The sequence below is a fragment of the Wasmannia auropunctata genome, unplaced genomic scaffold (assembly GCF_000956235.1).
Source record: "Wasmannia auropunctata unplaced genomic scaffold, wasmannia.A_1.0 LD336090.1, whole genome shotgun sequence".
Taxonomy (NCBI): Eukaryota; Metazoa; Arthropoda; class Insecta; order Hymenoptera; family Formicidae; genus Wasmannia; species Wasmannia auropunctata.
The window spans coordinates 2,980,820-3,003,600 of record NW_012026800.1 but is presented as its reverse complement, the minus strand read 5'-3'; the positions used below and the strand labels follow the sequence as shown (position 1 = coordinate 3,003,600).

At 35.9% G+C, this 22,781-nt stretch overlaps 2 protein-coding genes across 7 annotated transcripts in view; both read left to right on the top strand.

The window, feature by feature from the left end:
- The first annotated feature begins 2,506 nt into the window (after positions 1-2,506).
- Positions 2,507-10,769, top strand: LOC105447929 (neuropeptides capa receptor-like). Its single transcript, XM_011686243.1, has 6 exons — positions 2,507-3,923; positions 8,174-8,264; positions 8,346-8,545; positions 8,901-9,152; positions 9,372-9,693; positions 9,954-10,769. The coding sequence occupies exons 1-6, from the start codon at positions 3,638-3,640 to the stop codon at positions 10,204-10,206; spliced, it is 1,404 nt and encodes a 467-aa protein (XP_011684545.1). The 5' UTR covers positions 2,507-3,637; the 3' UTR covers positions 10,207-10,769.
- A 4,173-nt stretch (positions 10,770-14,942) lies between these two features.
- LOC105447926 (neuropeptides capa receptor-like) overlaps positions 14,943-22,781 on the top strand; it is a 27,192-nt gene continuing 19,353 nt past the window's right edge. Inside the window, exons 1-4 of one of the 6 annotated variants that reach the window (XM_011686237.1) lie at positions 14,943-15,239; positions 15,315-15,440; positions 16,612-16,849; positions 21,688-22,109. In XM_011686237.1, the coding sequence (XP_011684539.1) occupies positions 21,830-22,109 (280 nt within the window). In that variant the 5' untranslated portion in view covers positions 14,943-15,239; positions 15,315-15,440; positions 16,612-16,849; positions 21,688-21,829. The other 5 variants (XM_011686236.1, XM_011686238.1, XM_011686241.1 and 2 more) reach the window with 5 other exon arrangements.

Sequence of the window (22,781 nt, the reverse complement as noted above, 5' to 3'; positions counted from 1 at the left end):
TAAAGTGCACTCGTATGCTTGACCCAGTTTTTTTTTTAATCCCTTATCGGATGTACATAATTGATATTGTCCTGGCGACGGTTCGTATCCTCGCAGTAAACTTACAAATTGCTAAATTCGATTTCCGTAATTTCAGAAAAGTTACACCACGCTTCTTTTTATCGCTTTTTTTCTATCAGAAGTTTCGACGGAATAACATGTTTACTTTAGCTGAACTTGCGATACCGTTATTTATCTACATATTTGTGTGGGGAAAATAATAAGTTATCCCCTTAATAATGAAGAATTGCCTCCGTGATTTTTCTTGTACGAGAAGATTTATGGAAATCTTTAAACAAATAAACAGTAAAATATTCTGATAGAGACTGCAATGATTATATGTGAAATTAAGTTTCGAAATTAGGAACTGTTTACGAGATCAATTCCTACTGTATTTTCTCTGCAAAGGATAATTCTTTTTGCAACACAATTTAGACTAATTTACTTAAATTTTATAAACGTTAATTATATAACAATCTAAAATTCTAAAATATTCAGTTTTACTTTGTTCATTTCCTACAAATTGAAAACAATCGAACATGTAGAAGAATTTCAAATTGAACAACGATAATGTATAAATCAAATTAATAATGGATTCCTGTGGGTATATTTTTAGAGATTTCGCAGATTTTCAATGAAGACTACATGTTCAAAACTTTTCAAGGATGCGACGAAATGGAATAGAATCATTGATAAAACTCCGCTGATTCTTTCTGTTTGAAATGATGCTCTTTTCTCCATTCTTCGAGAACACCTCCGCAGAATAATACGAGAGAATCTTTTTTATTTTCCATTTACTTTCAGGAGAAGAAAATGTACACAATATTGAATGTAAAATATATACAACTGTCCCATTTGCGGCGTGCAAAGAAGTTGCGTTACGCATTATAAAGACGTTAGTGACGTTAGCAAAAACGATTTATTTGGACTTAAGAAGTCACTTTTGCACAGATAAGGGATGATTTACTGGCTTTAGCTCGACTTTTGACGTGAGCAAACGCAAAGTGGAAAGGGAGAAATACTGAACACGTAAGTAGAATGAAAGATGAAGTCGATTTCTGAATCCTAATATGAAGAAAAAATTTAATAAAAGAAAATCGCGACGGGCCAAGTTGTTACAAATAATATTTATTATTTCAACATACTAGAATACTATAAAAATGGAATATCAAAGTTTGTAAATTTTTGTAAAACTTTTTAATTTTTAAATCGTTAAATTTTAATTAAATTTAATTATTTTAAAATTTGAAATTAATAATTAAATAATAATAATAATAAATAATTATTAATAATAATTAAATTAAATTAAAAATTTTTAAAGTTAAATTAAATTCTAAAAAGTTTTTCATTTTTAACTTCAAAATTCTTAAATTTTAATTTTAATTTTTAAATTTAACTTAAAATTTTATAATTCAAAATTATAAAACTTTGATAATCTTTAATTCTTTAATTTTTAAAATTTAGTTTCTAAATTTTAAGTGACATATGTCGAGATTACAAAAAAAGGCAAAATCAGATGTGATGCTTTTTTAAAAGAGTAGATTAAGTTAATTTTTTGTACATTAAATAATTTTTCATAACGTGTATATTGATTTTATCATTCTTTGATTTTTTCTTTTTTGTTAAATTGAAAAAAAGATATATCACATGCTTTATGTCGGAAATCATAGTCGCACGGTTTAACCAAAATTTTTTTCAATGTATTTTCAACGTTAAAAAAACACATGTTACAGACATCACGTAAACGTTGTCACAGTAGCTGAACATTCGTTGTAAAAATTTATTTTATGACAAGCATCAAATTAGTTTTAAGTATATTTCTTTTAAACAAAATATGTTATATATTCTTTATAATATTTGTTATTATAAATTCATTACATTTTCAAATTAATATCGCGCAATATAGATATAGATATATATAATTCAACTCGTTAATCATGTTGATAACGATCTCTTACACAGAATTATCAGAAGAAAAAGATCGTCAGGAGCATTATAAAAACTTAAGTGAGAAGTTAAATCATCCGTCTTCACTACGTCACGTTCGGGAGATTTATCAAAACGTGATCTAAGATGCTTATATTACATTCAAAACTTTAAAGTGAGTTTAAAAAAATTTTGTACAAATACACTTTTTTAATAACTTCTCCAAGAAGATTCCAAAAATTAATGTCGAAACGATGACGAGAGAAATGTGATTTTAAGAAAAAATGTTCCTCGTAAGAAAAATAACTCTTATTAAATTCGCGTCTCTGCGGAGTAAATTGTCTCTTGAAATTTTCATCTTTGTCTCAATAGAAACTTCTTGAATCTTCTTAAAAGAAACTTCGTCTGAACTTCGGAACAATCGTTACCGAACGTTAAAGCGGTCAGCGACGTGAGATTTTCAGCGAAGTTCTAACGATTCTCGGAAAGAGATCTGTGATGAATCTCTAATTCCATTGCTACGCCGAAGGAAATTCGCTATCAGCGATGGAGCAGTCGACAAGTGGTGGTATCATCGAGATCATCGCGTTCAGTTCGTACTCAGCGACGTTCAATCGCGAATGACGACCCAACATCTTTCTCGTCGCGATGAACGTCTAATTGCCGCGGTGTGGTCTCGGATCGACAGAGTCAATTGACGAGTCAAAACAACCAATCGGTGACCTTGCATAAGGTCTCCGACGAAGACATATGTGTTTCACTTAAAATTACAAACATTCCGTGTGCTCTTCGCGTCGACGTTATTCCGACGTCTCGCGAGCGCTAAATGTTGTAAACAGCGTATCAGCGGCTTTCAGCGCGAGCCGGCAAGCTTCGTAATTTCGTTTATATCGCGATTGAAAGTGGAACTCGATCACCGCGATATTGCAGGCTTCCCCGGTTATATTGCGGTTTCATCGTTGTGGAAATTCGAGTACGTGAAAATAGAAAAAAAAATTGAAAACGCAAAAACAAAAAACAAAAGTGGAAACTGTAGCGATGTGCGACAATTGTGTTGTGATATTCGTGATCGCGGATTGTAACGCATAAATATTCAAACGGCAATCTAAAAGCGTGATATTAACTCTTTGAGTACGAATATAATTACAATCTAATTTCAATTAAATTATAATTATCATTCTCGCTTGGCAGCGAAACTCTGAGTGTGAAACGATTGCTCGCAGCGCGAAACGGATGTGAAAGCAAGAAGCGTTTATTTTTGTCAAACAGCAATAAACGCATTTACGCTTTTTATACGTTTTTACACGATCTGCCATTTCGCGAGATTGTCCTCGAAGGGCTGATACGAATATCGCAATTCGAAATGGAATCGCTCTCGGCAGCCTCGGAGTCCGGTTGTAAAAGTTAAAGAGTTACTATTATCCTGTCCACTTCGCGTTAGTTTCCTTCCATTGTACCGGAAGAATACCGAGAAGAAGACAACACCGCAAGTGAGTGACCCATTAATAATCGACGGTAGAAGATTTACTGGGTTATCGAGGCCCGACGAGTTTCTTTGTTTGCGTGCGCGATACGGAGACGGCGATATATCAGAATGTGCATACGCGCGAAGGTGTCGTCACGATGAGTCGAATCGGCCTGTGACATCCTGCCGAGAGGGGTGTACCGAGCCATGGGGACGTCGAGCCAGGACGAGAACGACACGCTCGATTTCTGGCGGGACTGGGATCTGAGCGAGCTGACCGAGGCCGAGTACCTGGGCAAAGTGCTGGGGCCCAAGTACCTGTCCCTCAACCTGGTGATACCGCTCACGATCGCCTACGTGGTGATCTTCATCACCGGCATCTTCGGCAATGTCGCCACGTGCACGGTCATCGTCCGGAACTCGTCCATGCAGACCGCCACCAATTACTACCTCTTCAGTCTGGCCATATCCGACCTCACTCTGCTTATACTGGGTGAGTGAACAAAGGCAAACGGGATGCAATCGCTTCACGAGATTGCCTTTGCATTTACTTTCATGAACTAATATTTCACATGTTTAGATCATAATTGTTTCTCGCAATTAAGTCTCTTCTTTCACGTTCGTTCACCCACCAGTAAGAGGAGAAGTCACGTCTTAGTTTTGATCTTGTAGGATCTAATGACTATAATTGACGATAAATAAAAACTGTTGATGTAACTGTTAACACACAATTTAAACGAGATGAAATACTCAATTTTAAATGAAGAAACCGAATTTACTTTTATGCAAAAGTGCAAAAGAATATTTTAGTAACAAAGGTAGATCGGATGTATAACAGACCTAACATTCTTGGAAGGTTAATACTTAATGCAGAATCTATCTTTAAACAACTTGAATTCTAATGGTAGTAAAATGAAAGGCGTTCGCAGACGATTTTAATAATAAATATCCCCCTATGATGTAAAATAAAAGAAGCAAGAATATTTGACTGGGTACTACACGCTTGTTGAAATTTAAATAAAATACGAGCCTTAGGTACAGTCTAAACTTACAAGCGAAATCTTTGCCTTGATCTGAAATTTCTTTCCCATTTATTCTCGAGAAACAGCATAAAGGATGTAAATGTAAAATTTAACGGAATGCGATCCAAGTTATTTTGCGCTTACATCGCGCGACTTCCAAACGTTCTTTATTCGTGTTTCGCATATGTTCCTTTATCTCGCGCTACATGCGAATTTTATACGCGTAATATAACGCAAATTACATATTATATCCGCGAGCGGAAAGTTTGCCCCCCCTCCTTATCAGCACGGAGGATGTAAATGTAAGATTTAACGGGATGCGGTCTATGCTTATATTTTGCGTTTACATCGCGCGACTTTCAAAAACGTTCTTTGTTCGTGTTTCGCACATGCTTGTTTATCTCGCGCTACGTGCGAATTTTATGCGCGTAATGCAACGCGAATTACATATATATCCGCGAGCGGAAAGTTCGTCCCCCTTATCGCTCTCGTTTCAATCGGGGATCGATACAAAGCAACGTTCGATGACCGAATCGCGCCTCTGGCTGGAAAATCAACGGGCTCGTTAACTGCCGATGGCACTTCGCTCGAACTGATAATGCGATTTTGATAATTGGTAAAGCGATTGATAACGATAGCTGGCTCGGCTAAATCGTTTCTCGTTTTGGATATAACGCGGAATAATAGATATGTTGCGGTGCCGATTTGGCCGAGAATCTGTTTGCAAAATGTATAAATTTCGCCGGACTATTCCGGATCTGTGCGCGAATAAGGCGTAAAAAGACCTCATTGATTAATGATCAACGAGGTCGAATTCTCGTCGAAGGAACAAATTGGTTCGGATTTAAAGCCGATAGAGCGACGGCCACCAATCCCTTTAGCGCGATGACAAATTGAACTGAGAATTCTTAGCATATCTCGCGTATTTCCTTGCGCTTTTTTCCCAACAGTTTACTTTTCACGTAGCTTTAACGAATGATAACGGATATTAACGATCGTGGCGTTTCGAGAGTATTACATTTTCGTCACACAATTCCAAGAAACGACTTATTAGATAAATACAAGCATTCCATTAATTAAAACGGGAAAACGATTGTAACTAAAAATGCTTCAACGATGCAAAAATGCTGAAATTAAAATTGTTTTCATTAAATACAGTCAATATATTCAGTCGCTAATGCATTTCGCTAATGTATTTTCGTATTTAAGTAATTTGTGGCTTTGATTAAATTTAACAGTATCATTAGTAACGTTTGACAACGATGCGAGCGTTTCAAAGCGCGACGCAGGCGATCTTTCATCGGGATAAATAAAATCAATTATTGTATGTTATCTGTCATTATCGCGATCGCGTGCACACACACACACACACACACATACACACACGCACACGCATGCATACACACAGAGCGACTTGACACTCTCCCCTGCCTTCCTAGGCATTGACGCACGTAGATAAAAGCAAAATTAATCTTCATTTTATGTGTACAATCGCGATTGTTATCTGCACGGTGGTCTGTTTGCCGACGGTAACAACGGCATTCAGTGTTTACGTCATTGTGAAGAATTTCGCGAAACTTGGACATGATAACAATTTTACACGTCTGAGAGATCTGAGAAACGAGCTATTCTTGCCGCTATTTTAATATGCGCGAACGCGAGGGAAGTCAATGCTCGTGTCGCATGTATGTATATATATGAAATAAGTTGAATAGCATCTTTGAATAATACCTGAATAGCATTTGATATGCTAAATAAGGATATCAAGTGAAGATCCAAATTTTTTAGTGCGGAAACAGATAGATAAATGTGATATTTGGGCTTTGTAAATAAATTAAAATTGGCGCGCTCGTCGAGCTTAAAACAGAAATTCTCTATAGAAAAAAAAATATCGCGAAAAGTCAGCGAGAGATGTGTGCAAACTATTCAAACATACCGATCGGAATCAGAGAGAGGGATGCGCCACTCACGGAGGATTTAATTATAAATCAGTTGTCGGTTCTCTGGTGTGAAAGAGGGAGAGCGAGGGAGAGAGAAAACGAGAGAAATTGAAACAATCGCGTGGCGCGCATCCGTAGAGCTGACGAGTAAAACAGCGGTTTTGCAACGCAATAAAAGGTTTCGCGCTTCGTCAGGTTGACGAATATTATCGTGTAAAGCGGGCGTCGCTTTTAAAAAATGTTAAACACAATAGGGACGACCGAAGGGCTTCCACTCGAGAAGGCTATTCACGATACGTTCACGCCTAACTTTCAGCAGCAGGAATCGGACCTTACGAGGGTTTCGGCGTCCATTATAAAAGCTTTATAAAAAAAGACTACATATATGTTATACGTGAAGGACTACATATATTGGGCGCCTACCGAATAGCTTTTATGCTTTGGCAGATGACTAGAAAAGTACAAAATCCGATATATCGCGATATACATATAACAAAAAAAAAATGCGAAAAAAAAGGAAAACGCACTTTTAATGTTATTAATAATGTGCTTGCTTTCTAATTAACTTCTAACGGACCCTGTAAGATGTTATAGTATTTCTGACGTTTTCGTTTAAAATTTTCATTTCTATTAAATTATTGTTAGTAAAATCATCTTTTTAGTGTCACGTGCAAAAAATCACCATTTAAGAAAATTAATGCAAATTGAAATGTAAATGTGATTGCAATTAAAACATTAATTTATGATAATAGAATTGTTCACTGCTCCCTTTCTATCTCTTTCACCTTCCAGTCTTTCTCTACTTTTATTTCCATTATCTTACGCACGTATATATAAATTCTATTTATTCGTGAGAGCTAAAATATTCATTAGAATTTCTAAATAAAATTATAATTTACATTGTAAAATAGTTCAAATCAAAGTATAGGAACAGTAAAAAAAGCATAAAAGAGGAAAAAAGAAGGAAAGTGGTAAAAAGTTGAAAGTTTTGTACTTTTAGCAGTAGGAAAAAACATGGTGTTCCATTAACGAGCATACCGCAGAATAAAGATATTTAACTACGCCGAAGACATACATCATCATCTTGTTGTGTCGCATAATATATTCATTAATTAAAACGTCAACATTATTTGAATGGTGCTTATTGAGTTTATTCGCAACGATACGCGGTGAACGTTTAGCTCGTTTCCACAGCGAGGGTAAAATTTATACGTGAAAGTTATTTTAATTTGCGCGGGAGAGAGACACGCGCGCGGGCAACCTTGTTAATATTGTCATGATGCGGAGTGATGCCTCTTCACGCTAATTACCAGTCGAGCTTAAGTCAGTCGTAAACTTGCTTTTCGGAAAATTAATTTGCGCCCACACAAAAGGAGGAGAGGAGGAAGGAGGATAGGCAAGCGTGTTATCCGAGAGAGCATGTCGCACGAAACTTTGATGCCGACGTATATTAAAGTAATTGAAAATGTGAAGAGCTTACAGCAAAAAGCTGACCGGTTCCAAATTTTGCGACAAAGAACAGCTAAAAGTGGCAGCACTATTCTTATAATTTTCTTGCCCGTAACGAAAAATACATTTAATTGTGTGTGTGTGTGTGTGTGTGTACGCGCAAATTTAATTAAAGACACTGTAAAACATTCCATAGATTAATCATTTTCTTTTTACATTTTACGGACTTTTTGGCAATTTTCATTTTGCCTTGTCGAAAATTTAACGCAAAGACCGTATAACGTTGTCAAAATAACATTTTAATCAAATTAATCCATAATTAATTATTCTAGGTCTCCCCAATGAGCTAAGTGTGTTCTGGCAGCAATATCCCTGGGAGCTGGGCACCGGGCTTTGCAAAATTCGGGCGTACGTGTCAGAAATGTAAGAAATATCTCGTCCGATCCTTTACATTCCGCGAAGATATCAGGACATGCTCCTCCTAAATCCGGGCACTTTTCACAGGTCGTCCTACGTGTCGGTCCTCACGATCGTGGCGTTCTCCATGGAAAGGTATTTGGCCATCTGCCATCCGTTGCGCGTCTATTCGATGAGCGGTCTCAAAAGACCGATACGTTTTATCCTTGCAGCCTGGTCGATTGCAATCGTCTCGGCCATACCGTTCGCGATTTATACCAAGGTCAATTTCGTCGAATATCCGCCAGGTTAAGCCGACACATTAATTTCCTTGCGATTATCGTAAATTAATATCCGATAATTAATTTATTCAAATCGTCTAGCCTTTAATTACATGATATTTTGTAATCTCAAATTTAAATCTTTTATTAAGAGCTTGCTTTGTATCGGCCATTAAATTTCTTCCTTAAAATTTTCTCTTGTATGCAACAAGTCCAAAATATTCAAAATTTAGAAAGCGCTCTTGAATTTGTGTTATTTAAAATTTAATTTCCGGATATATTCAAAATCTGACTATTTAAATTATAAACTATAGTTTCAATACACAAAATTTATTTAACGTAACTACATGATCTACGTTAAAACGTCAAGTGCTCTTTTCAGGATCGGGAAATTACTCGGCTGATTCGGCGATTTGCGCGATGCTTCTGCCCGAGATGCCAAAATTACCTCTCTATGAGCTCAGTTGCATCGTATTTTTTCTGATGCCAATGCTCGTGATCCTCGTGGTATACACGCGGATGGGATTGAAGATCAAGAGCAGCACCAGGGAAACACTTGGCCCGATACAAGCCTCCTTCGTTCATGGCGATCATCGACAAGTTCAATCCAGAAAGTCTGTCATTAGGATGTTAAGTACGAGAATCACGATGTTTATTCGCCCGATGTTTATAATAATTTAAATCGTAGCAATAATTGTAAAATTGGCAAGTAGCCAAATGTAATTGTAATCGTAATTTAATTATGTCGATGTTAATTCGATCGCACATACTGCTTTCTCTCTTTTACTTTCAACATTAAAAATCTCGGTAATCAAACCTTAAGTCTCAAAATGCTCTGCGTGATTTATTTCAGGCGCCGTCGTTATCATGTTCTTCCTCTGCTGGGCTCCGTTTCACGCCCAGCGTTTGCTTTACATCTACGCACAGGATTCCGATTATTACCCGGACTTAAACGAATGGCTCTACATTCTGAGCGGCTGCCTGTATTACTTCAGCACCACCGTCAATCCGATTCTCTATAATTTGATGAGCATCAAATACCGCCAGGCATTCAAACGAACAATATGCTGCGGAACGAGAGGAACGGCGAGCAAAATTTCGACGGCTAAGAAATCACATCCACGCAGATGCGATTCCTCATATGAGCCTGATCACAATGTTATATGCTCTGTTAGGTAAGGAAAGTTCGAAATTTTTCATACTGCAAAGATTTGAAGTTCGAATCATCTGCGGGAAAATCATATAATATTTTATAAGTTCTACATAATAACTATCGGTATATAAGATAAATATTTTAATATTAGATATAATTATTATTATTATTATTATTATATATAATCATTTTATATTTCATAAGTCTCTCAAAGCATTGATCTTTTTTTCAGTCAGACGCTACATATAATTACACTCCAATAATTGTACATCTCTTCTTTAGGCATACGATTGTTCAAGCCAAAGAGATATTTTGTTTTACATCGAGCCGACAGGAAAATATCAAGGATAGCAGCAGTAATAATGGAAATGCAAGCAATTTTCCTCAAAATGCTTACTCGTTACAAAAAGAAGACTCATCCTCGACGTTTCTCTTTGAACGAGGCCATCTACTCGCTCGCCAGCAGCCTAGCAACGAAAGCACGTCCACGAAAAGATCGGAAGATACCATTTCCGTAGCTAAAAGCAGTCTGTGATCTAATTTCACTCGCTTCCATTTAGGTATACAATTATAATGCGCGTCGCTGTAAATATAAAACTAGACAGTGCGAATTATCGATTATAAAGCGAGAGATTCTACTATATTGTAAATAGGTAGATAGCCCAAATTGTTGTTTTTTTTTATCGATTATAATAACGCGGCAAAATTTATTTTATACTATTTATTTCAGAATAAAGTTTTACACATATTATGCCTGATATTTATTTTATGCGTTTGTGAATTTATGCAATTTTAGACGGCAAATGTTTGAAATCGCGGGACGCACGCGAGAATAATAATTTTCGTCAAAATGCTGATACGATTATTTCCATACAAATCGTGAGATACGCTTTATCAGCGAGCTATACTTTAATAAAGATAAATTTACAATAATAATGGTTCAAATAAGTTTTAATTTTTAATAAAAATCATTGCAAAACTTTAAAACACGTTTCAGCTTTCAACAACGATATTATCAGCCGGTTTCCCAATCGGGTAATTTTCGATATGTAACATACACCTTTTTTGCACAAATAAAACGTTATACGTTATTAACAATTATTATTCTTTTATTATCCTATACAAAATAGAATATTCCATTATATAAAACTTTTCTGTATTTTGTCCACTATCTCGCTTTACGCTTAATTGTCCAAATTTTGCATTACAAGTAAACGTATACTCAAGCATTAACGATAATTTTCCTGCACTATGTTCAAGTATTTAGACATAGCTCATTCGTTTATTTCAATTTAAATGAGATGCGTATTACATGCATAACGTGCATACACCCTCTTCACCTCTCGACGTCAATGAGAACCGAGGGAATATTTAGTGCCGTGCAATTATTTACACGTCCGTAGCTTTAAAGTCGCATAAACGAAGTCGTAAATGATTTTTTACTAAATAAAGCAATTTAATATATGAGAAACCGGTATAATCTGTACATTCATTTCACTCACGTTCAAAAGACAGTCTCTCAAAGGTAATTCGTGCAGAAATTTTTAATGCTTTTCCAAAAAATCGTCTACTGATTGTGAATTAAATTTCTAAAATTGCGAGACATCCCCATTTGAAAAAAAATTTGATTTAACTAGATTCATAATATCATAATATCACGAAACATTAAACGAATGAAATAATTTGACAATGTGCATTATAGAATCGATCGAAATCTCAGAAATTCTTGTATATAGAATTAAAATCAGAAGCTTCCTAGAATGAAAACCTAGATTTTCACGGAAAAATACACATTTCCCTTAATAGTATAAAAAAAAGACATTCTAAGAAAAATATGTTAACGCCGCATGTATAAAGTAGTAATTTTAGCCTATATTATAAAATGTAACGTTTATCTTTGTCACCGCACTAAGTTTCTATATATAGATTAATTTCTGTCTTTGAAGTCGGAAAGGATTGGATCGATCAGTTTCCTGCACTTCTCGACGAAACCTCCAATAAATTTTCATTTACTGCAACCGTCAGCTATATTTTACAACTGTTAATCGCGCGCGCGGTTACAGACGATAGAGAAGTCTCTCTACAGTCCGTCTTCCCAGTAGCAAGTCTGCACTAACGCGTTAATTATAAATAAAGTGTACACGTGGTATTTCGTTGTTCATGTAATTTTAGCCAATATTGAATCGGTTTTTGCTTTATCGAAAACTCAATGGGACGTAGAATCTTTCTAAACTCTCAATTTTAAACGTTTCTCGCGTCAAATCTTAAATTAAACTTTTACAAAAGCAAAAAATTCTTATAATACCACTTTTAACAGTGTCTCCACATCTGCTGGAAAGATGTGTGGGAGTGGTTTTATTAAATTTCGTGTAAAGATCGAAACACCGAAGATACACACTTTTAGCATTGGAGCGCCAAGAGCTTTCTTGCACTATAAAAGCAAAAATAACTTACACGCCATGATTGTTTGTGTTCTCGATAAAATAAATAATTAAGTTATACAGAGTAAATATAGCATAGTACTTTCCAATTAAATTACAAAAGTTTAAAAGGAAAGTATATCAAAACTTTGAAAAGGATTTCTTCGACAAAGAACACGCGCATGCATTGTGATTTCACATAATTATTTCATGCACTAGTGAACATTTCATGATATCTTCGTTTAAATAAAGATTAAGAAAACTCTTAATAAATGTTTTTAAATTCACTTTCAAAAGTGCCGAAAGAAAAAATGTACGAAAAATCCATTTAAAAAATTAGTTCAAAATTTGCTAATTTCGAGTAAATTTTTCGCACAGCTGCAAGATTTAATTCATTGAACCGTTAAACAACACGATAATAAAAATATCAAATTGTATACACATACAATTGTTCTCAATTACTATCGCCAATACTTGTTCAATCACAGGATTTGAGCTATCATGTCAAGATGAAGATTATTTTTCGTGATGCTGACAGCATCCTCTGCATCTGACATTTAAATACAAATCATGTTTTATGCATGTATTCCCATGTATTCCCACAAAGAAACACGCCGAATTGGCAAAGTTTCAAAAGCACCAAAATTAGAGATATTACGACCGAGGAACATGCTAACGTTTCGTAAACGTTCGATGAAGATTTATCTCGAAGTTCGACTCTAAGAGTTACAAACAAGTTTCGTGTGTTTGTACGTAAAACTTTCACTGACTCTAGCGAATTCGGTTAAATGCAAATTTAAACCTGCTAAACTTGTTACGAAAGTTGTTACTGAAATATTTTATGGATTAAGAAATTTGGAGATTTTACCGTAAAAATGTAAAAATACCTAAGAAATAATAATAAAGAACATGACAAAATGCTAATATAACTTCTACGTGTTTAACTTTTACATCTGGTAGAAGCCGCAGAGCTCATTTATTCCATAGGTATGTTTATCGAGTGTTCAGGTGTTGTTTCCCTGATTGGATTGTCACATAAATATGTATACAATGTTGCAAGAGGCCTATTTACATTATCCTATTTACATTATAGACTAAAGGAAAATCAATCAACATGTTTTGGACCCGAAAATGAGATTAAAGTTGCACCGTGGAAATTCAGTTCTTCGTATGTATTCTAAATAAATCCATAATTTCTTTCATGGGAGAAATTAATTTTATTTTTAAAAAGACTTGTTTTTACGAATTATTTTTAAATTATTTTATAATACATAAATTTTTTATAAAATCATTATTAACTTCTTTCTTATAACCAGTAAATAAAAAAAGAGAAAGTTCAAAATAATAAAAAAATTTTTAATTATATGACGTATATTATATGAAGTAATATAATTAATATAAACACTTAATTGTTTATATTAATTATATTCATTATATTAATTAAAAAGATTAATTATATTAATTATCTTACTTCATACTTATTTAATTAAATATATTAATTATATTACTTCATTTGATAAAATTTCGTAAATGAAGAAGAAGATACGCGAGTCACGTTATTTTGTATCATTTTTTGTTATTAGTAATAAACAGAGCAAAGTGTTGAATTATTCTGCGAAATAACGTATATTTCTTGATTTTTGCGTTATAAAATGTCTTGTGTTAATTTTTTAAACAATTTATAACTGTACGTTGGATGACGATATTTAACGCAACGTGACAAAACGCTTACTCTCACGTATCTGATAAATAATGTGGCGCAATTACGGCAGCGGTAATGTTTGCCGCTTGCAGTTCTGCGAATATTTTGTATACGTTAGATAGAATAAGCAAAACATTACTGCGCAAATACCACAAACGCGAAGGATACGGGGTCGCGGAATTGCCGCGAATAAAATAAGAGAGTATTTTTCGACGTGTAACGTCTTATCTCTCTTAGAAATAGCCACATTACTTTGCGTCACTTTTTCCTTATGTCTTCGTATTTTCTCTACTTAATTTTCCGGAAGAGATAAATATATATAAATTGAATAAATCCCAAAACGATAGACTACAATAAGACCGATATTCACAATCTATTTTTATTATATTCAAGACCGTCTTAAGTAATGTCTTAAGAAATTAATACAGCTAATACCTACTCTGTTCTATGGCATCTTAAGACGTTACTTAAGACAGTATTAAATACAAAGATGGACTATAAATATACCGGTCTAGGAGTTTCTCAAAGTTCCGTTATCATTATGCAAACAAATTTTGACACATTCTAAGGCTGGATCCTCATGCTGACACCGGCACTTTGACACCGAACGCTGAGAATTCTCTCGCTATTTACCCTCACTAATCGTTTTCTGTCAATCAGCGTTCGGTGTCAAAGCGCCAGTGTCTGCATGAGGATCCAGCCTAAGAAGTCTTTTACGTCTCCGTGAAAAAAAATCATAGTTAGATGATGTGTTCTCCAAGTGGATTTATCATAAATTAACGCACGTAATTAGAAATGCAATTATGGATTCAACCAAACATAATTTCTCAGAAAATACGCACATGTTTGAATTGTGAAAATATTTGACTTTGAATCATAAATATAAAGTTACACGTATTGAACAACATTGACCAAATTTTAATAAAATTATATTAAAATTATTTTAATAAAAAGAAAGTAGATCTATTTGTTTTGAAATACACGTTGCGTTCTTTTTTAAATTATAATTTTAAATTTAAATCCTCTTTTTTCTCAGTAATTTAATTCCAAATGCACGGAAAGTAGCGTAGCTAATAAGAACGGACATTTAAAACAGACATTTTTCATAAATTCAGCAGGAGTTCGTTGTTTTTTGTTTTCGCTGTACGTATGACAGATTTCAGACTGTTACAGTATTTAGGCAACGCGATAAATTTCTCTCGTGCAACATGTAACCTATACGTATTGCAGCAGTTCGTAACAAATGTGTCGCAAACTGCGGTATTTCGATCGCGCGTGCCGAAATGTCCCGGCGGATGCGGCGGTAAAATGATAGATTTGACCCCCGTAAAATTTCTCATTTGCCTGAAAGAACTGATTGTTGTAGCGCAGCCTCTCACGACAATCGTGAAATGCGTGCTGCCGACAGTGATCGGGCAATTGACGGGGCCGAGATCTCTACGATGGGTAAGAGCCTGATTAATTCGCAGCGGAGACGAGAGTATTGACGTGTGTTTGATCGATCCCGCTTTCTCCTTACAGGCGCGAAATGTCCTCTTTAATCTCGCTACCCCATTTCGTGCGATATATCCTCTTATCAGCACGGCATGAATAAGGACAAAAATGAAGAAACGTTAATATAACGACACTTTCGTTAGCGTTATCGTGGTAAGCATTACTTGTGCGGAAAAAGAAGTAAAAGGAACCGCGGGAAAATGTCTGATAAAGAGGTATACAGTCGCTCGCAATTACATACATCCCGGTATGTGCTTAACGATTCCCGTTTTTGCCCGCATTCATCCACCATTGCGCGACACGTGCGCGAAACGTAACAATATGTCATACATGACAATCCGTTAAGGAAATTATGGGTTAAATCGCGACAAGTCACTGCTGATAGTTGATGGTATGTCGGGCTTAAATTAAATAAAGTAGATCGATGACATATACGACCCGTCTATCGGTAATACGATCTCGTATTGAAAAATAGAATTTCTCGTGCAGGCGCACTAATAAATCATGGACTTGTAGACTCTCCTCCCCCCCCCCTCTCTCTCTATCTCTCTCTCGAAATTGAGATTCCATATCGCGTCGAACTTATCCGGGGATCAATACCGAAATCATCGACAGTGTATTCGCCGGCCTGCATAAATTATATGCATGATTATACGATATACGGCGGTCTGTCGAACTCTCGCAGATTAGAGCCACGCATTACGATTCATCGATCGTTAAAGTTTACGAATACGTGAGGGAAGTGTGACGCACTGCAGATGCATTATTCACAGGTACAAATAAAAGATTGGGAGTAACGCGTGGGTAGCGTAACGCCGGCTTTCTGAGACGATTCTCCGTAAATGTCTATTTCACGGTCTAAATACTTTTGTCTTTCCTTTTATACGGCAATTTGCATTCTGTGGAAGGGCGATATTCGCATTTTGCGAGTTAAATCGCATACGACTCATTGAAAAATTTAATGTTAAACTGCGCGATAAGCAATTATTATAAACCAAACGAAAGTGGTCTCATGCAATTAAGAAAAATGATATATCTTATAAAATAGTACGCGGACAATTGAAAATATTATTTAGTATCGCATCGGAAACGATGTATCAAAACGCTATTTTTCACATGGTTTAGTAGCTTTTATGAAGTTCAATATTTCCGTTATATTTATATGACATCGTATTCGCGTGCTGCGTGTCTGTTACCTCTTTTTTCTTTGGCCTTCCTATCTCCTCTGAAAATCGACGATCTGATTTATCTGTTTCACCGGTCAAAGTATGATATGGCAATAAAGTGCGATATAGCAATAAAGTGTATTCTTGATCTTTTGCAGTTTGCGTTCTATTTTTACCTATTCGGCACGATATTTCTGCTGGTGGACTCATATGCCGTGGCAACGAAATTGCCTTCCACGAGATGTACGTATAGCGTTTGCCATTACCATCAAGTGTATTTACCGGAGGAAGCGATGGCATTGCAAGCACGCGCCAGAGGAATGTCCGATCTCTTGGAAGGCGTCGCGAGACATCGCCGGAAGAACGTGATTCATTTCATAGTTGGCAGATAGCACGGTAATATCGCGAAAAGCAACGGTATAGCATCTGCGGAGCTAGTTGCCTACGTGTTGCTTCGATATTTTGCGTAACGATCACAACCAGCGTCGGTGCCTTCGTGTGCTTTCAGACTAAAAGCTCCTAAATGAAGTTTAACATTTTTTCGGGCGACGTCAAAAAAATTAGGATACCCTGACGGAGCGCTGAAGCGATTTTTGTTAAGTAATAGAAATAGCTTCTTGGCACAAGATGTTAGATATTCCAGACACGTGCGCGACGGGATTTAGAAAGCTAATTTCAGGTATTAGGCGATTCGGTTAAGGATGAGCCCCATCATTAAATTAGCTTCTCTCCATCAATCTTTGCTCGAGGCTTACTCTTGAAATATATAATCGTATTACAAGAAAAAAAAAACAAATAAAGAAATTTGAAATAAATAAATTACCGGCTTGTTATTGTAAACAATAAATAAGCTAGGATAAGAGGCCAAAGATGAAATACAGGTGTCAGTTAATAAATTAGTTAATATTCAAGTCATATATAAAAGTTATATATTCCGAAAGAAGCGAAAAATTTTTTTTTTCGCGACACCTGTATTTCGCTCGTTTTTGGCCTTTATGGTATACTAACATATTCAAGTTCAAATTTATTGTTTACGTCTATTCTATTGTTATTATTACGATCCATCCTCATTAAGATTTAAAAAATAACCAGAAAACAAGATGTAAAGATATCAATTAATCGATGCAATATTCCTACTTTTGTGTATATCATTTATAAATTCTATAAAATTATGGATTTTTTTTATAGATGTAAGTTTCGTTTCGCCTAATCAAACTCTAACGCAGAGCGATACGTAGCGGATGGAGAGATAATATTCACAGTTTTTACCGATATTTCTTGCGGAAATTCTTGAAGTGTGTAATATTTGCAGACACACAGTTGAAGAAGAGATCCCGCTCGAATTCACCGAGCGAGTGTAAAGAAGTAAAGACGAATGGGAAAAATCGGTCGTGCGTGTCATATAGGGTTTCTCCGAGAGCGCGGAGTGTCATTTAAACCGACGAGCGGCTCCGTCCGGGCTTTTTCAAAGGATAAAAGCTGCGCGCGCGACGAATGTATTGTCCGACAAACAGAGTCACGAGCTGCCGCGACCATGACTACTTTGATCGACACGCGGGCGATAATTTTATGCCAGCAGTTGAAACTCGCTGAATCCCCCCTCCCCCCCCCCCTATCGACCTCAATGAGATCGCATCTCGATGGGACAGCAATTGTTGAAACCAACTCGTAATTTCGACGAGTTTAAATCTCGATGTCACAAACACGCAAAAATCTTTATATCGAAACCGCGACTGCAATGCAACACGCAAAAGCAAGAAAGTAGTACAGTTTTAAATTCATATAGCAAAACATTATATTCAGATCTACGAACGACATCGCAGAGATCATTTTTTTTTGTTTTCTTCAGATATATAAAAAATAAAATGAAGAAACAAACTCACGGAAAGATGATTTAAATCTTTTCCTCGAAATGTATAATAAGTCTCCATTAATACGGGCGCCATTAATTGTTGCGCCGAGCGTCTCATTTATTAACGGCGACAAAAGAGCAATAACTGAGGAAAGTGGAGCGTTTTTCGTGTCTGTTGTAGTAAATTTAATTCACTATTTCGGTTTCGCCGTCTTTATCCGGCTAAATAGACCTGTAAGCGAATATAATTCGTTCCCGTGAGCGAATAAAATTTCTTGAAAATAGGTCGGAATGAATGGAGATTAAAAGGTAAATCCGATCTGTGCGGAGTTCCCTGTAGAGGATTGTGCCAATCTGACGGTGTGATCCCGAAAGAGCTTTGTTCTTCAGATTAATCAAAGTATCTTTATTATATCAAACGATATGCATAGGCGAAAAACACAGACCGAGTGAATTTAGCCGAGTTAAGTATTCGCGGCGCGTTCGGCCCCGTCATAAATATTGAAATTAATATTTCCGCATAACTTACTTCTCTCATCCACAGCCGGCTACGTACCGCGAATTCGTGATGTGTCCATCGGGAATCTCATTTCGAGGAGACCGAGAACGTTGCCTGCGCTTAGTTTCATAAACTTACTTTATCTTAGAATGCATAATCTAGGAGTCCCGTAGATGATATCCATTATCTGCGCGGTAGACATCTGTTTATTTGAATATTCCGTTACGAAGCGCTATATTTCATTCGGCACACAAGAGACCGTTAACTTCATTTTTTCAGATAAAAAAGAAATAAATACAGTTCCTCTAGCTTCAAACATCGAATAAAACCACAGAACGCATACAAATCCTCTTCTCTTCGAATTTTAGAATATCTGTTTTTTTTAATTCTGTATATGTGTGTGTGTGTGTGTGTGTGTGTGTGTGTGTATTGATGTTTGTAGTATATTTTTAGTTAGAGAGAATCAGTCATTACGTGTACGAGAAGTAACTCGAACGCGAAATATAAAATGTTTTTCTCAAAATATTTATTTAGATGCAAAAAATAATATCATTTTGCAAAATAAAGTTCCATTTATTTCAGGAGTTTTAAATAGGGGTTTTATGCAAAGCATCATCGAGGACAGAGTGCAGTTATGCAATATATAGTTATACGTAAACTTATAATATTTAAGCAAAAATAAATTTTAAAAACCGAGGTACTAGTTTCTCTCAACAAGTTTAACGATGAAACAACAGAACATTTCAATAATAATACGTAAAATTAGCGAATCAAAAGTAATATTTCCAATTGTCAAAATCTAAAGCGTTAACAATTTCCGATAATTAATAAAAAATGCATAACTCTCACAATCAGTTTTAATTAATATTTTTATGTCTCTGTATGTCGCAAATACAGTTACGACATTCCGCAAAATTCAGAAAATATCACATGTCGGAAAATTAATAGAATACGGATTGTGTTATATGTATTATTCGATGAAACGTTTAATACAGTTCCATAATTAACGCGTGCGTCTGATGTACCACGAAAGGGAGCCTTCGATTGTGTCTAAGGTAGGTGCGTCTGAAAGCACAGTCTTAGCATCGTGAATAGACTGAACTAAACTTCATATTTACACATCGACATAAATTCGGTTAAACGACACGTTCCAATTAACGATATGTGGGAGTTAAAACGTTGATCACCTACAAAATCACTTTGATGATAAATGTCACATGATAATAACGCACGATTATTGAATTCAGCGTGAGTAATAATCGATAAATTACTATCTAAATCTGTATCAAGTGAAATCACGAATATGATCTACGTATAGATAAAAGAGTAGAGAAGTAAACCACCACCAATATATATACGGCATATTATTCTCACGTGTTAAAATGACGGCAATATATATATGGTACTAAATAATAGGTGGAAAATAACAATGGCGAAATGAATAATATGACAAATGAACGATACGTGCAGCGGAGCGATTCGAATAATCTGCAAATAAAGTGAAGCAATACATTGAAAGCAGAAGTTTACTGCACAAAATGAGAAATGTTCACGGAAGAATAGAGCCAATTCTATTACACTGCAGGTCCACGTTTTGCCACAATCGCTGCCAATTAAAAGAGTTATCTGTATGATATAAAATTATACCACATTATTATTAAAGTCTTTCACTTTATGGTAATTCTATATAGAAGAAAGTATTTTCAATTATTACATTCTCTCTCTTTCAGATAATGAAAGAAATAATTTATTATAATGTTGCTGCATCAAATCCGTCTTAAATTTTAAACATCGGCCAAAGATTAAAACTTCGAGCTTTGTGTAATAAACAGTGAATAGATGAGGTCTGCAGACGAAGGTAGCATAATCAGATTGTCCTTAATGTCCTTAGGAAACGCGGAGATCGATATATTAAATCTAAGTTAAATTCAGTGAATTTCGTGCCAAATATGGCTCCAAAAAGAAATCTTGAATAGACTCAAATAGTTTCCCTTTTCCCAAATCCCGTTTGGCAGCCACGAGTCACTTTTGCACGAACAAAGATCGCGTGACAAGCTGTAAAGAACGCTCGACGCGATTTCAAATAAGAATTTCCAGGAAAGTTTATTATAAGAGTTGATATAATCGCTCTATTTAACGTTTTCTATTTAACGCGTTAAATGAATATCGTTAACATTTCAATTTTCAGACTTAATTTTCCGGCGAACGAAATTTCGTGTACATGAAAATTTCATCGTACATATTCAACATGTTGTCTTACGCAGGATTGCCGATAGTACTGTCAATAACAGAACCTATACCGTATGAATAAAATTCTGCGAATAAATTGGACCGTTTGATTAAAATCAATCGTTCAAATATCGTTTAACCAGGATTGCTTCAAGATATCGCGACGTCGGCATCGTTTAGAATAATATGCGTCGAATATCTGGAATATTTTGCACGCGGCGATCAGCCGGGATTCTATTGGACGGGTGGCGCAGCGTGCTCTCTCTCTCGAGGGGGTTGAAGTTAAGGGCTGGGATGCGTGGTGGATGGGCGCGCGTGGTCCGATAGCGAAGACCGGAGCGCTCCGCGGTCGTCACTTGTTCACGGTCTGTCGAGTGGAGCACACTTTTCCACCCCCGGTTACATATATTTCTCGCGCGCATATTTATCGTGGCTGTTTATCCCCGAAGAAAATTAAACGGGCCCGTTCTCGGAAATATCCACCGAGAACCGAGCGATCTCGTGATCGATCAGTGAGCACCGATCATATTCTGAGAATAATGAGTCAATTAATAGCGACTCGACGCTCGCGCGACGTTCGATCTGATGTGTTGAAAATCGAGAGAGCGATCGTTGAGTTTCTGTGCGTTGGTTGACGGAAATTTTTTAATGTAGTGCGGAATCATGACTGCGAATAAGAGGAGAAGAAGCGAGCCTGCTTATTCGGGATAAAATCGGCGCGCGGTGAACGGACGGATTCGATCGGTGACACTATCTAACGCGGATCGACCGGGCGATCTGATGAAACGCGCGAAGTATGGAATTTTCGGGCCGATATATCGTGAAGATCGACAACATCACGGAACTGATGATGAACCTGAGCGAGTCTGAGTATGTGAGATTGATCTGGGGACCGAAGCATCTGCCGCTGAAGCTCGTGCTGCCGATTACCTTCGTCTACGTCGCGATCTTTGTCACTGGCGTGTTCGGCAACGTGGTCACCTGCATCGTCATCAGGCGGAATCCCGTCATGCAAACCGCCACCAATTATTACCTGTTCAATCTAGCGATATCCGATCTGCTTCTCTTGATCCTCGGTAAGTCCAGTGATTTCTCTCGTCAAAATTAATCTCCCAATTGCGTATTTCTTCAATCTGAAGTTGCTCTTCAACAACAAATTCTACAATCTGAAATTGAAAATAATGCAATGAAATAATACGCATATATTATGCAAAATATTTATAAAATTTAATATATTAAATTTGTTTGATAAATTATTGCTGAATCTTGAAGGCCAATGTTTTAAAATTTAAGACCGATCCGATAAATTTTTGTAAAATTATAATATGACAATAAAAATTAATTTTTAAATACCTTTATATTTTCAACATGCGAATTAAATTGTCTGAAGTTTCAATTATGTTCCATTTAAAAGTTAAAATTGTACTCTCTAAAAGTGAATCAGTGGAATCATCGCTAATTATCAGTGTATATCCTTTTCCGGTGACATACTTATAACTGTGATAAACAGTGATTATTTCAATGTCGCTTCAATGATAATACATTGATTTAAACAGTGAATATCACTGAAAGACAGTGAATTTCACTGTCAAACAGTCAAATTCACTGTCTTTCAGTAATATTTACTGTTTAAATCAGTGTATTATCACTGAAGCGACATTGAAATAGTGACTATTTATCACAGTTCTAAGTATGCCACTGGAAAATAATATACACTGATAATTAGTGATAATTTCACTGATTCACTT

Coding starts and splice junctions, on each gene's coding strand:
- LOC105447929 (XM_011686243.1), top strand. CDS start 3,638: ATGGGGACGTCGAGCCAGGACGAGAACGACACGCTCGATTTCTGGCGG. Junction 8,265..8,345: donor CGGGCGTACGTGTCAGAAAT/GTAAGAAATATC, acceptor CACTTTTCACAG/GTCGTCCTACGTGTCGGTCC. Junction 9,694..9,953: donor AATGTTATATGCTCTGTTAG/GTAAGGAAAGTT, acceptor TCTCTTCTTTAG/GCATACGATTGTTCAAGCCA.